Here is a 16,429-nt window from a genome sequence, read left to right as displayed (position 1 = left end):
CTGGAGTCAAGATTCCCAAAATAGAAGGTTCCTTTGAGCTGAAGGGTCCAGGAATTGAAGCGAAAGCACCATCAGCTGAAATTGCGGTGGAGGGAGCAGAGGTGAAAACTGCCGGTTTGGAAGGGAAAATTCAAATGCCTAAATTTGAAAAGCCAAAGTTTGGAGTTTCAATTCCAAAAGGCAAAGTGCCAGAAGGCGAGATCAGCTTACCCAAAATGGAAGCTGACATTCCCAAGCCAAAAGTCAAAGGCCAAGTGGGTGCAATCGGCGTGGAAACCCCGACGCTAGCAGTGGAAGCTGATGTTCCTGACCTAGAGACTGAAGCTTCCGGCTGGAAAATCCAAATGCCATCACTCAAAATGCCCAAAATGCCTAAAGCAGACCTTCAAGCACCAAAGGTGGACATCACCCTCCCATCAGTAGACGTTTCTCTTCCAAAGGCCGAGGTGGACATTCAAGGCCCAGAAGCAACAGCTCAAGCGGTAAAGATAGAAGGTGAAATAAAAGCCACAGAGAAAGATGCAAAAGGAAAAGAAAGTAAGTTCAAAATGCCAAAATTCGGCATGCCTTCATTTGGCTGGTCCACCACAAAAGAGACCAGTGGTGGCGTAGCAGATGTTGAAGCAAGCCTCAAAGAGCCCCAGGTGACAGTGCCGTCAGCTGGGGCAGAAGGAGAGATAACACTGTCAGGACCCGCAATCCAGGCTCCAAGTGCTGAACTGGAAATCGGGACTTCTGCAGGAAAAGATGGTGAGCAAGGGAAACTTAAAATGCCTGATGTTAAGCTGCCGAGTGTGAAGCTTCCCAAAGTCAAAGCTCCCCAGGTACAGGTCAGTCTGCCAAAGGTAGAGGCAGATATTTCCCTTTCCAAATCACGAGCCGAAATGAAAGAGGCGGGATTTGAAGTGAAAGTTCCCACCATGGAAAGCAGTATTGAAGTTGAGACAGGGAAAGCAGAGGCAACAGGGATGCAAATACGCATGCCAAAAGTCAAGATGCCTTCTACGGGATTTTCTAAACCTGAAATCAAAGCTCCCAAAGTAGACGTGGATGTTACTTTACCCAAAGCCGATGTCTCACTTCCCACGTGTGATGTCAGTCTTCAAGAAGCTGACCTGAAAGCAGCCTCCGTTCCTGCAGATGTCAAAATCTCAGCACCTGGAGTCAAGATTCCCAAAATAGAAGGTTCCTTTGAGCTGAAGGGTCCAGGAATTGAAGCGAAAGCACCATCAGCTGAAATTGCGGTGGAGGGAGCAGAGGTGAAAACTGCCGGTTTGGAAGGGAAAATTCAAATGCCTAAATTTGAAAAGCCAAAGTTTGGAGTTTCACTTCCAAAAGGCAAAGTGCCAGAAGGCGAGATCAGCTTACCCAAAATGGAAGCTGACATTCCCAAGCCAAAAGTCAAAGGCCAAGTGGGTGCAATCGGCGTGGAAACCCCGACGCTAGCAGTGGAAGCTGATGTTCCTGACCTAGAGACTGAAGCTTCCGGCTGGAAAATCCAAATGCCATCACTCAAAATGCCCAAAATGCCTAAAGCAGACCTTCAAGCACCAAAGGTGGACATCACCCTCCCATCAGTAGACGTTTCTCTTCCAAAGGCCGAGGTGGACATTCAAGGCCCAGAAGCAACAGCTCAAGCGGTAAAGATAGAAGGTGAAATAAAAGCCACAGAGAAAGATGCAAAAGGAAAAGAAAGGAAGTTCAAAATGCCAAAATTCGGCATGCCTTCATTTGGCTGGTCCACCACAAAAGAGACCAGTGGTGGCGTAGCAGATGTTGAAGCAAGCCTCAAAGAGCCCCAGGTGACAGTGCCGTCAGCTGGGGCAGAAGGAGAGATAACACTGTCAGGACCCGCAATCCAGGCTCCAAGTGCTGAACTGGAAATCGGGATTTCTGCAGGAAAAGATGGTGAGCAGGGGAAACTTAAAATGCCTGATGTTAAGCTGCCGAGTGTGAAGCTTCCCAAAGTCAAGGCTCCCCAGGTACAGGTCAGTCTGCCAAAGGTAGAGGCAGATATTTCCCTTCCCAAATCACAAGCCGAAATGAAAGAGGCGGGATTTGAAGTGAAAGTTCCCACCATGGAAAGCAGTATTGAAGTTGAGACAGGGAAAGCAGAGGCAACAGGGATGCAAATACGCATGCCAAAAGTCAAGATGCCTTCTACGGGATTTTCTAAACCTGAAATCAAAGCTCCCAAAGTAGACGTGGATGTTACTTTACCCAAAGCCGATGTCTCACTTCCCACGTGTGATGTCAGTCTTCAAGAAGCTGACCTGAAAGCAGCCTCCGTTCCTGCAGATGTCAAAATCTCAGCACCTGGAGTCAAGATTCCCAAAATAGAAGGTTCCTTTGAGCTGAAGGGTCCAGGAATTGAAGCGAAAGCACCATCAGCTGAAATTGCGGTGGAGGGAGCAGAGGTGAAAACTGCCGGTTTGGAAGGGAAAATTCAAATGCCTAAATTTGAAAAGCCAAAGTTTGGAGTTTCACTTCCAAAAGGCAAAGTGCCAGAAGGCGAGATCAGCTTACCCAAAATGGAAGCTGACATTCCCAAGCCAAAAGTCAAAGGCCAAGTGGGTGCAATCGGCGTGGAAACCCCGACGCTAGCAGTGGAAGCTGATGTTCCTGACCTAGAGACTGAAGCTTCCGGCTGGAAAATCCAAATGCCATCACTCAAAATGCCCAAAATGCCTAAAGCAGACCTTCAAGCACCAAAGGTGGACATCACCCTCCCATCAGTAGACGTTTCTCTTCCAAAGGCCGAGGTGGACATTCAAGGCCCAGAAGCAACAGCTCAAGCGGTAAAGATAGAAGGTGAAATAAAAGCCACAGAGAAAGATGCAAAAGGAAAAGAAAGTAAGTTCAAAATGCCAAAATTCGGCATGCCTTCATTTGGCTGGTCCACCACAAAAGAGACCAGTGGTGGCGTAGCAGATGTTGAAGCAAGCCTCAAAGAGCCCCAGGTGACAGTGCCGTCAGCTGGGGCAGAAGGAGAGATAACACTGTCAGGACCCGCAATCCAGGCTCCAAGTGCTGAACTGGAAATCGGGACTTCTGCAGGAAAAGATGGTGAGCAGGGGAAACTTAAAATGCCTGATGTTAAGCTGCCGAGTGTGAAGCTTCCCAAAGTCAAAGCTCCCCAGGTACAGGTCAGTCTGCCAAAGGTAGAGGCAGATATTTCCCTTCCCAAATCACGAGCCGAAATGAAAGAGGCGGGATTTGAAGTGAAAGTTCCCACCATGGAAAGCAGTATTGAAGTTGAGACAGGGAAAGCAGAGGCAACAGGGATGCAAATACGCATGCCAAAAGTCAAGATGCCTTCTACGGGATTTTCTAAACCTGAAATCAAAGCTCCCAAAGTAGACGTGGATGTTACTTTACCCAAAGCCGATGTCTCACTTCCCACGTGTGATGTCAGTCTTCAAGAAGCTGACCTGAAAGCAGCCTCCGTTCCTGCAGATGTCAAAATCTCAGCACCTGGAGTCAAGATTCCCAAAATAGAAGGTTCCTTTGAGCTGAAGGGTCCAGGAATTGAAGCGAAAGCACCATCAGCTGAAATTGCGGTGGAGGGAGCAGAGGTGAAAACTGCCGGTTTGGAAGGGAAAATTCAAATGCCTAAATTTGAAAAGCCAAAGTTTGGAGTTTCACTTCCAAAAGGCAAAGTGCCAGAAGGTGAGATCAGCTTACCCAAAATGGAAGCTGACATTCCCAAGCCAAAAGTCAAAGGCCAAGTGGGTGCAATCGGCGTGGAAACCCCGACGCTAGCAGTGGAAGCTGATGTTCCTGACCTAGAGACTGAAGCTTCCGGCTGGAAAATCCAAATGCCATCACTCAAAATGCCCAAAATGCCTAAAGCAGACCTTCAAGCACCAAAGGTGGACATCACCCTCCCATCAGTAGACGTTTCTCTTCCAAAGGCCGAGGTGGACATTCAAGGCCCAGAAGCAACAGCTCAAGCGGTAAAGATAGAAGGTGAAATAAAAGCCACAGAGAAAGATGCGAAAGGAAAAGAAAGGAAGTTCAAAATGCCAAAATTCGGCATGCCTTCATTTGGCTGGTCCACCACAAAAGAGACCAGTGGTGGCGTAGGAGATGTTGAAGCAAGCCTCAAAGAGCCCCAGGTGACAGTGCCGTCAGCTGGGGCAGAAGGAGAGATAACACTGTCAGGACCCGCAATCCAGGCTCCAAGTGCTGAACTGGAAATCGGGACTTCTGCAGGAAAAGATGGTGAGCTAGGGAAACTTAAAATGCCTGATGTTAAGCTGCCGAGTGTGAAGCTTCCCATAGTCAAAGCTCCCCAGGTACAGGTCAGTCTGCCAAAGGTAGAGGCAGATATTTCCCTTCCCAAATCACGAGCCGAAATGAAAGAGGCGGGATTTGAAGTGAAAGTTCCCACCATGGAAAGCAGTATTGAAGTTGAGACAGGGAAAGCAGAGGCAACAGGGATGCAAATACACATGCCAAAAGTCAAGATGCCTTCTACGGGATTTTCTAAACCTGAAATCAAAGCTCCCAAAGTAGACGTGGATGTTACTTTACCCAAAGCCGTTGTCTCACTTCCCACGTGTGATGTCAGTCTTCAAGAAGCTGACCTGAAAGCAGCCTCCGTTCCTGCAGATGTCAAAATCTCAGCACCTGGAGTCAAGATTCCCAAAATAGAAGGTTCCTTTGAGCTGAAGGGTCCAGGAATTGAAGCGAAAGCACCATCAGCTGAAATTGCGGTGGAGGGAGCTGAGGTGAAAACTGCCGGTTTGGAAGGGAAAATTCAAATGCCTAAATTTGAAAAGCCAAAGTTTGGAGTTTCACTTCCAAAAGGCAAAGTGCCAGAAGGCGAGATCAGCTTACCCAAAATGGAAGCTGACATTCCCAAGCCAAAAGTCAAAGGCCAAGTGGGTGCAATCGGCGTGGAAACCCCGACGCTAGCAGTGGAAGCTGATGTTCCTGACCTAGAGACTGAAGCTTCCGGCTGGAAAATCCAAATGCCATCACTCAAAATGCCCAAAATGCCTAAAGCAGACCTTCAAGCACCAAAGGTGGACATCACCCTCCCATCAGTAGACGTTTCTCTTCCAAAGGCCGAGGTGGACATTCAAGGCCCAGAAGCAACAGCTCAAGCGGTAAAGATAGAAGGTGAAATAAAAGCCACAGAGAAAGATGCGAAAGGAAAAGAAAGGAAGTTCAAAATGCCAAAATTCGGCATGCCTTCATTTGGCTGGTCCACCACAAAAGAGACCAGTGGTGGCGTAGGAGATGTTGAAGCAAGCCTCAAAGAGCCCCAGGTGACAGTGCCGTCAGCTGGGGCAGAAGGAGAGATAACACTGTCAGGACCCGCAATCCAGGCTCCAAGTGCTGAACTGGAAATCGGGACTTCTGCAGGAAAAGATGGTGAGCAAGGGAAACTTAAAATGCCTGATGTTAAGCTGCCGAGTGTGAAGCTTCCCAAAGTCAAAGCTCCCCAGGTACAGGTCAGTCTGCCAAAGGTAGAGGCAGATATTTCCCTTCCCAAATCACGAGCCGAAATGAAAGAGGCGGGATTTGAAGTGAAAGTTCCCACCATGGAAAGCAGTATTGAAGTTGAGACAGGGAAAGCAGAGGCAACAGGGATGCAAATACGCATGCCAAAAGTCAAGATGCCTTCTACGGGATTTTCTAAACCTGAAATCAAAGCTCCCAAAGTAGACGTGGATGTTACTTTACCCAAAGCCGATGTCTCACTTCCCACGTGTGATGTCAGTCTTCAAGAAGCTGACCTGAAAGCAGCCTCCGTTCCTGCAGATGTCAAAATCTCAGCACCTGGAGTCAAGATTCCCAAAATAGAAGGTTCCTTTGAGCTGAAGGGTCCAGGAATTGAAGCGAAAGCACCATCAGCTGAAATTGCGGTGGAGGGAGCTGAGGTGAAAACTGCCGGTTTGGAAGGGAAAATTCAAATGCCTAAATTTGAAAAGCCAAAGTTTGGAGTTTCACTTCCAAAAGGCAAAGTGCCAGAAGGCGAGATCAGCTTACCCAAAATGGAAGCTGACATTCCCAAGCCAAAAGTCAAAGGCCAAGTGGGTGCAATCGGCGTGGAAACCCCGACGCTAGCAGTGGAAGCTGATGTTCCTGACCTAGAGACTGAAGCTTCCGGCTGGAAAATCCAAATGCCATCACTCAAAATGCCCAAAATGCCTAAAGCAGACCTTCAAGCACCAAAGGTGGACATCACCCTCCCATCAGTAGACGTTTCTCTTCCAAAGGCCGAGGTGGACATTCAAGGCCCAGAAGCAACAGCTCAAGCGGTAAAGATAGAAGGTGAAATAAAAGCCACAGAGAAAGATGCGAAAGGAAAAGAAAGGAAGTTCAAAATGCCAAAATTCGGCATGCCTTCATTTGGCTGGTCCACCACAAAAGAGACCAGTGGTGGCGTAGGAGATGTTGAAGCAAGCCTCAAAGAGCCCCAGGTGACAGTGCCGTCAGCTGGGGCAGAAGGAGAGATAACACTGTCAGGACCCGCAATCCAGGCTCCAAGTGCTGAACTGGAAATCGGGACTTCTGCAGGAAAAGATGGTGAGCAGGGGAAACTTAAAATGCCTGATGTTAAGCTGCCGAGTGTGAAGCTTCCCAAAGTCAAGGCTCCCCAGGTACAGGTCAGTCTGCCAAAGGTAGAGGCAGATATTTCCCTTCCCAAATCACGAGCCGAAATGAAAGAGGCGGGATTTGAAGTGAAAGTTCCCACCATGGAAAGCAGTATTGAAGTTGAGACAGGGAAAGCAGAGGCAACAGGGATGCAAATACACATGCCAAAAATCAAGATGCCTTCTACGGGATTTTCTAAACCTGAAATCAAAGCTCCCAAAGTAGACGTGGATGTTACTTTACCCAAAGTCGATGTCTCACTTCCCACATGTGATGTCAGTCTTCAAGAAGCTGACCTGAAAGCAGCCTCCGTTCCTCCAGATGTCAAAATCTCAGCACCTGGAGTCAAGATTCCCAAAATAGAAGGTTCCTTTGAGCTGAAGGGTCCAGGAATTGAAGCGAAAGCACCATCAGCTGAAATTGCGGTGGAGGGAGCTGAGGTGAAAACTGCCGGTTTGGAAGGGAAAATTCAAATGCCTAAATTTGAAAAGCCAAAGTTTGGAGTTTCACTTCCAAAAGGCAAAGTGCCAGAAGGTGAGATCAGCTTACCCAAAATGGAAGCTGACATTCCCAAGCCAAAAGTCAAAGGCCAAGTGGGTGCAATCGGCGTGGAAACCCCGACGCTAGCAGTGGAAGCTGATGTTCCTGACCTCGAGACTGAAGCTTCCGGCTGGAAAATCCAAATGCCATCACTCAAAATGCCCAAAATGCCTAAAGCAGACCTTCATGCACCAAAGGTGGACATCACCCTCCCATCAGTAGACGTTTCTCTTCCAAAGGCCGAGGTGGACATTCAAGGCCCAGAAGCAACAGCTCAAGCGGTAAAGATAGAAGGTGAAATAAAAGCCACAGAGAAAGATGCGAAAGGAAAAGAAAGGAAGTTCAAAATGCCAAAATTCGGCATGCCTTTATTTGGCTGGTCCACCACAAAAGAGACCAGTGGTGGCGTAGCAGATGTTGAAGCAAGCCTCAAAGAGCCCCAGGTGACAGTGCCGTCAGCTGGGGCAGAAGGAGAGATAACACTGTCAGGACCCGCAATCCAGGCTCCAAGTGCTGAACTGGAAATCGGGACTTCTGCAGGAAAAGATGGTGAGCAGGGGAAACTTAAAATGCCTGATGTTAAGCTGCCGAGTGTGAAGCTTCCCAAAGTCAAGGCTCCCCAGGTACAGGTCAGTCTGCCAAAGGTAGAGGCAGATATTTCCCTTCCCAAATCACGAGCCGAAATGAAAGAGGCGGGATTTGAAGTGAAAGTTCCCACCATGGAAAGCAGTATTGAAGTTGAGACAGGGAAAGCAGAGGCAACAGGGATGCAAATACACATGCCAAAAATCAAGATGCCTTCTACGGGATTTTCTAAACCTGAAATCAAAGCTCCCAAAGTAGACGTGGATGTTACTTTACCCAAAGTCGATGTCTCACTTCCCACATGTGATGTCAGTCTTCAAGAAGCTGACCTGAAAGCAGCCTCCGTTCCTGCAGATGTCAAAATCTCAGCACCTGGAGTCAAGATTCCCAAAATAGAAGGTTCCTTTGAGCTGAAGGGTCCAGGAATTGAAGCGAAAGCACCATCAGCTGAAATTGCGGTGGAGGGAGCAGAGGTGAAAACTGCCGGTTTGGAAGGGAAAATTCAAATGCCTAAATTTGAAAAGCCAAAGTTTGGAGTTTCACTTCCAAAAGGCAAAGTGCCAGAAGGCGAGATCAGCTTACCCAAAATGGAAGCTGACATTCCCAAGCCAAAAGTCAAAGGCCAAGTGGGTGCAATCGGCGTGGAAACCCCGACGCTAGCAGTGGAAGCTGATGTTCCTGACCTAGAGACTGAAGCTTCCGCCTGGAAAATCCAAATGCCATCACTCAAAATGCCCAAAATGCCTAAAGCAGACCTTCAAGCACCAAAGGTGGACATCATCCTCCCATCAGTAGACGTTTCTCTTCCAAAGGTCGAGGTGGACATTCAAGGCCCAGAAGCAACAGCTCAAGCGGTAAAGATAGAAGGTGAAATAAAAGCCACAGAGAAAGATGCTAAGGGAAAAGAAAGGAAGTTCAAAATGCCAAAATTCGGCATGCCTTCATTTGGCTGGTCCACCACAAAAGAGACCAGTGGTGGCATAGCAGATGTTGAATCAAGCCTCAAGGAGCCCCAGGTGACAGTGCCGTCAGCTGGGGCAGAAGGAGAGATAACACTGTCAGGACCTGTAATCCAGGCTCCAAGTGTTGGACTTGAAATTCCAAGTAGTTCTGGAAAAGATAGTGTTAAGGGGACATCTAAAATGCCTCATTTTAAAATTCCAAAGGTTTCAATTTCTAAGATACCAATATCTGAAATTAGTGATCCCAAATTGCAGGCTGATGTTTTTGACCCTATAACTGAAGCTAATGTAATAGCTGAAGGAATACCATTGAGGTTTTCAGGCCCTGAGAGTAGCGTGGACCTTCCTGAGTGTGGAGAAGATGCAAGGGTCAAAAGTGTTAATTTACCAAAAATTTGGATTCCTGATTTGGGTTTTTCCAAAGTTGATCTCAGTGCCCGTATAGCTGACCAGGATGCAAACTTACTGAAAGATGATGTCACTCTTTCTAAGTATCACATGAGTATTCAAGAACCCAAAGTGATATCTGGGTCTGCTGTTGGTGATGTAAGCATTCCAGAGACAGATATTAAAGTTGCAGTGACAGAAAGTTCCACTGAGCTGAAGAGTCCAGAAATAGTTGCTAAAATACCATCTGTTGACGTTGCTATAGATAGAGGAGAAGTGAACCTTGATGGTTTCGAAGGGAAGACTAAAATGCCTAAATTCCAAAAGATGAAGTTTGGAATTTCACTGCCTAAGGGAAAAATTCCAGAGACTGAGATCAGCACACCCAAAATGGAAGCTGACATTTCCAAACCAAAAGAGATAGCTGAGGTTACTGAGATTGCTATTGAAACTTCATCTTTTGATGTTAAATGTGAAGTCTCTGATGCAAGAACAGAAGTGTCAGGCTTAAAAATGCAACTGCCATCGCTCAAAATGCCTCAAATACCTAAAGCTGATGGAGCACCAAAGGTGGACATCAGCCTCCCATCAGTTGATGTTACCATGCCAACAACAAAAGTAGACATTCGAGGCCCAGATTTAGAAAGTAAAGTGGTAAAGACTGAGAGTGAAATAAAATCTGGAGAAAAAGACATTGAAGGGAAAGAAAGCAAGTTCAAAATGCCAAAATTCAAACTCCCATCATTTCGTTGGTCACCAAAGAAAGAAGCAGTTGTTACATGTGATACTGAAGCAATCCTTGAGGAGCCTACTTTGGCCTCTTCTTTAGGAGAAACAGAAGCTGAATTAACATTAACTGTAGCTGAGGTTTGGTGCCCAAGTGTGGATCTCGAAAGTGATATGCCTATAGGTGAGAAGGAGAAAATTAAAAAGCCTCAGTTCAGCATGCCAAAGATATCACTTCCTAAAATGAAGGGTCACAAAGCACAGGTCTCTCTGCCAAAATTGGAAAGTGATGTTAGTGGTCCTAAACCAGAAAATGAAGGAGATGTTTCAGTGCAGATATCAGAGAAAGGAAGCGGTGGAGATGGAGAGGTTAATATCTCTACTTCAGAATTTTCAAAACCAGAAATCAAAGCTCCCAAAACGGATGTGGATGTTAGCTTACCTACGGTTGATGTCAAGCTTCCTACATATGATGTGACTATTCAACAAGCTGACTTAAAACTGATGTCTGCTGGTGCTGATGTCAGCCTGTCAGCCCCAGATATTAAGATTCCAACATCGGAAGGGTCCATAGAGTTGCAAAGTCCAGAAACAGGAGTTGAAGGAATATCAGCTGGAATTGTTGTGGATGGAGCAGAGCTGAAAGCTGAAGGTCTTGAAGGGAAGATTAAAGTGCCCAAATTCCAAAAGCCAAAGTTTGGAATTTCACGTCGTAAAGGGAAAGTGCCAGAGAGTGAGATCAGCTTACCCAAAATGGAAGCTGATATTCCCCAGCTAAAAGTGATGACAGATATTATTGACGTTGCTGTGGAAGCACCAACAGTAGAAGTTGAATCTGCCATCCCTAATGCAGAAACAGAATCTTCAGGCTGGAAAATCAAAATGCCCAAAATACCTGAAGCTGATATCAAGACACCCAAAGTTGACATTAACCTCCAATCCAATGTTTCTGTTCCAATGGCAGAGATTGGTATTCAAGATTCAAATATGGCATCTAAAGCAACAATAGTTGAGGGAGAAATAAAACCTGGAGATACAGATATGGAAGGGAAAGAAGGACATTTCAAGTTGCCAAAATTCAAATTGCCATCATTTAGTTGGTCACCAAAAAAAGAAGCAAGCATTAAAGCCGATTTTGAAGAACTTCTCGAAGAGCCTAAAATTACTGTATCATCAGGCAAAACAGACACAAAACTAGCAGAAACTGTAACTGAGGATCAGGGTCCAAGCATGGATCTTGCTATTGAAATATCTACAGGAAAAAAAGAACAAAAAAGCCAAATTAAAAAGCCTCAATTTATCATACCTAAAATTTCATTCTCCAAAATTAAGGTTCCTAAATCTCAGGTGAATCTGCCAAAAGTGGAAGCTGATGTTACTGTTCCTAAACCAGAAAGAGATGGAGAAGACTTAGTGCAGATACCTGATATAGAAAGCAGTCATACCAAAAGCATAGAAGAGGGAGCACAAATAAGCATAAAAATGCCAAAAGTTCAGATTCCTACTTTGGAATTTTCCAAACCAGAAATCAAAGTTCCCAAATCAGACATGGACATTAGCCTACCTAAGGTTGATGCCACCTTTTCTACAGATGATGTGAGTCTTCAACAAGCTGACCTCAAATCAGGGTCTGCTGGTGATGATGTCAGCTTGTCCATGGGTATTAAATTTCCCACAGCAGAAGCTTCCATTGAGCTGAAGAGTCCAGAAACAGGAATCGAAGGACCATTGGCGGTAGATGGAGCAGAAGTGAAAGTTGAAGGTCTTGAGGGGAAGATGACAATGCCTAAATTCCAAAAGCCAAAGTTTGGAATTTCACTTCCAAAAGGAAAAAGACCAGAAAGTGAGATCAGCTTACCCAAAATGGAAGCTGGAGTTCCCCAGCTTACAATGACAACAGATATTGCTGACATTGCTGTGGAAGCTCCAATACTAGAAGTTAAATCTGATGTCTCTGATGCAGAAATAGAGGTTTCAACTGGGAAAATGAAAATGCCTCAAGTTTCTATCACTGACATTAAAGCTCCAGAGATGGATGTTAGTCTCCCATCCATTTCTCTTTCAACCACAGAGGTGGCCTTTCAAAGCCCTGAGGTGGAGGATATGAAAGTGCAAGGAGAACATGAAATGAAGTCTGGAGAAATTCAGACTGAAGAACATCAGAGCTGGTTTAAAATGCCAAAATTTAGAATGCCAATATTTGGTCGGTCATCTTCTAAGGGAAAAAGAGATGACATTGATAGTGAAGGGAGCCTGGAAAAGCCGCAAGTAAGTGCTCCTTCTGCTGAAATGCAAACTGAAATAGAAGCTCCTGAATATGCAACATCATTGCCACATGTGGACACTGAATCTGCTGCTGGAAAGGATGTTTTGGAAGGTAAAATCAAATCTGCTAAAGCAGAGATTCCAAAAGTGGGAGTTTCTCTCCACAAAGGTAAAAGTTCTGATGTTACCTCACCAAAGTTTGAAGCAGAAGTTTCACTACCTCCAGAAAAAGCAGTCATTAAAGTGAGCATTCCTGAAATGGAAACTTATGCTGATGTAGTTAAACGCGGTGCTGAAGGACAACAATTGAAAACACATACTCCAAAAATCATGATACCTAAGGTAGAACTCTCTACATCAGAAATTAGTGCTTCAAAAACTGGGGTGGACATCAGCTTACCAAAAGCTGACATTACACTCCCTAAATGTGATCTGACCCTTCAAGAACAAAAAGCCAAATCACAGTGTGTAGAGGTTCCAACAGCAGAACATTCCATTGAGCTGAAGAGTCCAGAAATAGGCGCCAAAGCACCATCTGTTGAAATTGCTTTGGATGGAACACAGAAGAAATTAGATGTCCTCCCAAAAGTAGAGCTGGACATTCTACACGCAGGTGAAGGAGTTAAAACTGAAAAGCTAGGGGGTGTGATAAAATCTACAGGAAAGGATGTTCAAGGAAGAGAAAGTAAATTAAAAATGCCAAAATTCAGTGTACCCTCATTTGGATGGCCTGCCACAAAGGGAACAGGAGATGTTGCTGATGTTAAAACCAACCTTGAAGAGACCAAGATAGGTGCTCCGGGAATTAAAATGGATACTGAAATAAGTGTTGTAGACCATGAAATAGAATTTCCAGCTGAAAGTGTTGAAAAGGCTATTTCTGCAGGAGTCAGGGTGAAAGCAGAAGATGGAGATGAAGCAAGCAAAATAAAAACATCTAAATTTAAGATGCCAAAGTTTGGAGTGTTACATTCAAAAGCAAAGGGTTCTGAAGTTGATGTCTTTCTCCCAAAGTTAGAGGCTGATGTTTCACTGCCTAAAACTGAACTAGGCATAGTGGAAATCCAGTTTAAAAAAGCAGATGGCTCCATTGACCTGCAAAGTCCAAGTTCAGACGTTATGGAATCATCAACCAGGATTTCAGAGGACAAGGCAGACAAACAAACTGAAAGTGTAGAGGTAAATATTAAAATTCCCAAGTTAAAAATACCAGCCTTCACTTACAATGCACCCACAGCTGAAACTGACGTTTCAACATCAAAAGTGGCAACAGACTTGAAAGGTGCTGGTACTGACATTGAAGCACCAAAACTGGAAGTAAGCACTAAGATCCCTAAAGAAAGACCAGAACTTGCGGGTGGTAATATCCAAAGGCCATCAGTCAAAATTCCAACATTGGCTGACCGTGACATTAAAACCCCACAGGAATATGTTAAGCTCCCATCCACAGACTCTTCGGTTTCAAAAGCAGCACTACAAATTCAGGGACCACTTGCAGAGGGTAAAGAAATAAAGACACAAGGTGAAGTTGAATCTGGACATGTTGATATCGAAACACATGAGACTTACTCCTCTCAGATAGTGAAAGAATCTGAGATTCCTTCATCAGAAATTAAAACTGCTACTTTTGGATTTTCACTTCTCAAAGTGAAGATACCTGAGTCACATGTTAAACTAGACATGCCAGTCAAACTGCAGTCTTATTCAGAATATAATCATGAGGTGTCTGAGAGTGAAGTTCACCAACCTAAACTTTCTGATGAAAATTTAGGGATAGCAATACAAAAGAGTGACACTGCTGAGTTTAAATTATCTGGCAAACCACAAAGTGAAACTGATGAATCTAATGATGTCGTATCTTCCAGTGTCAGTTTGCCAAAACTGAAAACATTTACAGTTGAAGTACAGCCTTCCAGTAAACTTGGAGACACTCAATCTGATAAGCAACCAGAGGAAATAGCTGTATCTCCTCTCTCTAAAGATGGTGAAATAGCTAAAATACCAGAAAATAAAGAAAAAGATATGAAGGATCAAAAAGAAAAAACTGACAGTAAAAGATCTTCTGGCAGATTCAAATTTTGGCTTCCAAGTATTGGGTTTTCTTCCTCCATTGATGACACAGGCTCAGATTCCAAACCTGAAGTCCAAAAATCAGTTCCAGAAGAAACCCAACCTGTTGACTCTTCTGCATCAGATACTGACTCTTCTAAACAAACTGAAAAAACTGGATGGTTTAGATTTCCCAAATTAGGCTTTTCATCCCCTTCAAAAAAGGCTAAGAACATTGACAAAGAAGAAGAGACAAATCTAAAAGAAATGAAAACTTCAGATGATGAAAGTCCATCAGAGAAACCTGAAACATTTTTTGATGCAGAAGAAAATTTATCACCTAAAGAAGAAACAATTAAGGGTGAAGAAAATGAAAACACAGGGACCTCATCTAATGTCCAAGTTTCTGGTGCTATAGTGACATCATCAGCAAGAACTGAATTAATCTTGTTGGACAGGGAAAGAGCTAGCCAGCAAAGTATTCTTGAAAAGACCACCAAATGAGTATTTTTTTCTGATCTATACATATATGGAAAATCTGAATGTAGAACAAACTAAGAGAAAAACATATGCCGGAAAATGCTGTCTTCCCAGAGAGTTTTCCAGAAGAAATGAAAGTGGAACAGAACTTAAAACTGACATTGATGAAAACAGTCTGTGGATCATTCCTCACCACACTGGCATTTGCAAACACATGAACATACTGTAAGTCCCAATGAAACATTTGCTTCATGAGATGTACCCAAGAAGAAACACACAACTACTGAGGAAAAGGAGGCATTCACACTTTTATCAAAGTCTGATAAAATTCTCCTAACCATGCAAAATAAAGTGTTGAATGGAGCAAAGATAGTGAAAAGATTTTATTAAATATAATTCTCTATAACATGCCGGTTGTGTTTAGGTTATAGATTATTTGCAAAAATGAATATAAAGCTAGTGCTATGAGGACTAGAAATATACATAACTGTTTAGATTTTATTTTATTAAATATATTTCTGCCTTGATGTTGCTTTCTTATAAAAATATATTTTCTTTATCTTAGATAGAGCAATATTTGTATTCCATGATCATTTTAAAATGTAGAACAAACAGAAATAATACTGTAGATATGACAATCCTTCCCCCCCCCCCCACCCCCCAGTTAGTAGCGTGGATAATATTTAGCCTTAAAAAAATAAAACTTCAGGAAATGCTCCAGATTCCTGAAAAATATATACTGCTGATTCACATATTCAAAATACAAAAATAAAATATGGCAACTGAGAGGAAGAATAAAAAAAATTGGGGTAAGAAAGTTCACTATGTATATATTTATCAGAATAGTTAATGCATAGAATGGGGCGCATATGTGAGTGAAATCACTGGGAAGGTTTTTCCAGAGAAATAAGATGTAAATAGTTAGTTATTTACCTTTTGTTTATATCAGTGCTTCTCTTAAGTACATGACCAAAAAGGTAATACCATATATGTTAGCCATCACTGTACATGTATTACTAGAATGTTGAATGTATTCTCACTTCACAGTACAGTCACTGTATTGATAATAAATGCAACAACATTATTATTGTAATCATTTTTTGATTATGAAAACTACAATACAATATTGCTTGAAAGGTTGGGGTAACCCTAACTTTCTGATGAAGCTGATGTAGCTGCAACTTCAGTTAGGGGGGGAGAACTTTTTTTTTAAGAGACATTGGTACTGGCCAATGACTAATCACCATTGTAATTCTGCATATTGTATTTTCACATATTCACTCACACATCTTTATCCCAGTTTCTTTATATTATTTTTTTGTTCCCACCTATTCAATTTAGTAGGGTCTAAGTAAATGCATCAGAAGAAAAAACTGGAATGTACTAGAGTGTATTTGGTGAGTCCAAAGTCATATCTTGCTAAATTAACACATTCTTCATCCCCTCCTCCTCGAGTTCTCAACTGTCCCAAAGGAGAATTCCACACATACTGCAGTCACCAATACAAAGTCCATCATTTCTCAACAGTTTCCACACAGAGGTACTGGACAACCCATATTATTTCAGGACAAGCTGGACTTCGTTGGGGCTTCTTTAAGTTGTGTCTGGCTGCTCACACAGCCCCAAGGGACCATTCAAGTTGCTTTCTTCAGTGATCCCTGGCTGATGGAATGGCCATAGGCAGGGGCGCACAGCTTAGAACAGAGCTAAGGAAGAGTATCATGGACAGACCAGAGAATCAGAAATGATGACCACTGTGATGCTGGAAAAAAAAGGACATCCTGCTTTACAGCAATTCAAATAGAAGGAGACAATGATCTCAAGGC

At 43.7% G+C, this 16,429-nt stretch overlaps 1 protein-coding gene across 1 annotated transcript in view; it reads left to right on the top strand.

Annotated features, from left to right (window-relative positions):
- The window catches only part of AHNAK2 (AHNAK nucleoprotein 2), a 36,996-nt gene extending 21,325 nt beyond the window's left edge, over positions 1–15,671 (top strand). Inside the window, exons 6-7 of the mRNA XM_073350356.1 lie at positions 365–6,843; positions 7,318–15,671. Of these exons, the coding sequence (XP_073206457.1) occupies positions 365–6,843; positions 7,318–14,627 (13,789 nt within the window). The 3' untranslated portion in view covers positions 14,628–15,671. The remainder of the gene's footprint in view (positions 1–364; positions 6,844–7,317) is intronic.
- The last annotated feature ends 758 nt before the right edge of the window (positions 15,672–16,429 follow it).

Source organism: Lepidochelys kempii, chromosome 6, assembly GCF_965140265.1.
Source record: "Lepidochelys kempii isolate rLepKem1 chromosome 6, rLepKem1.hap2, whole genome shotgun sequence".
Lineage (NCBI taxonomy): Eukaryota > Metazoa > Chordata > Testudines > Cheloniidae > Lepidochelys > Lepidochelys kempii.
This window is presented reverse-complemented; position numbering and strand designations above follow the sequence as displayed.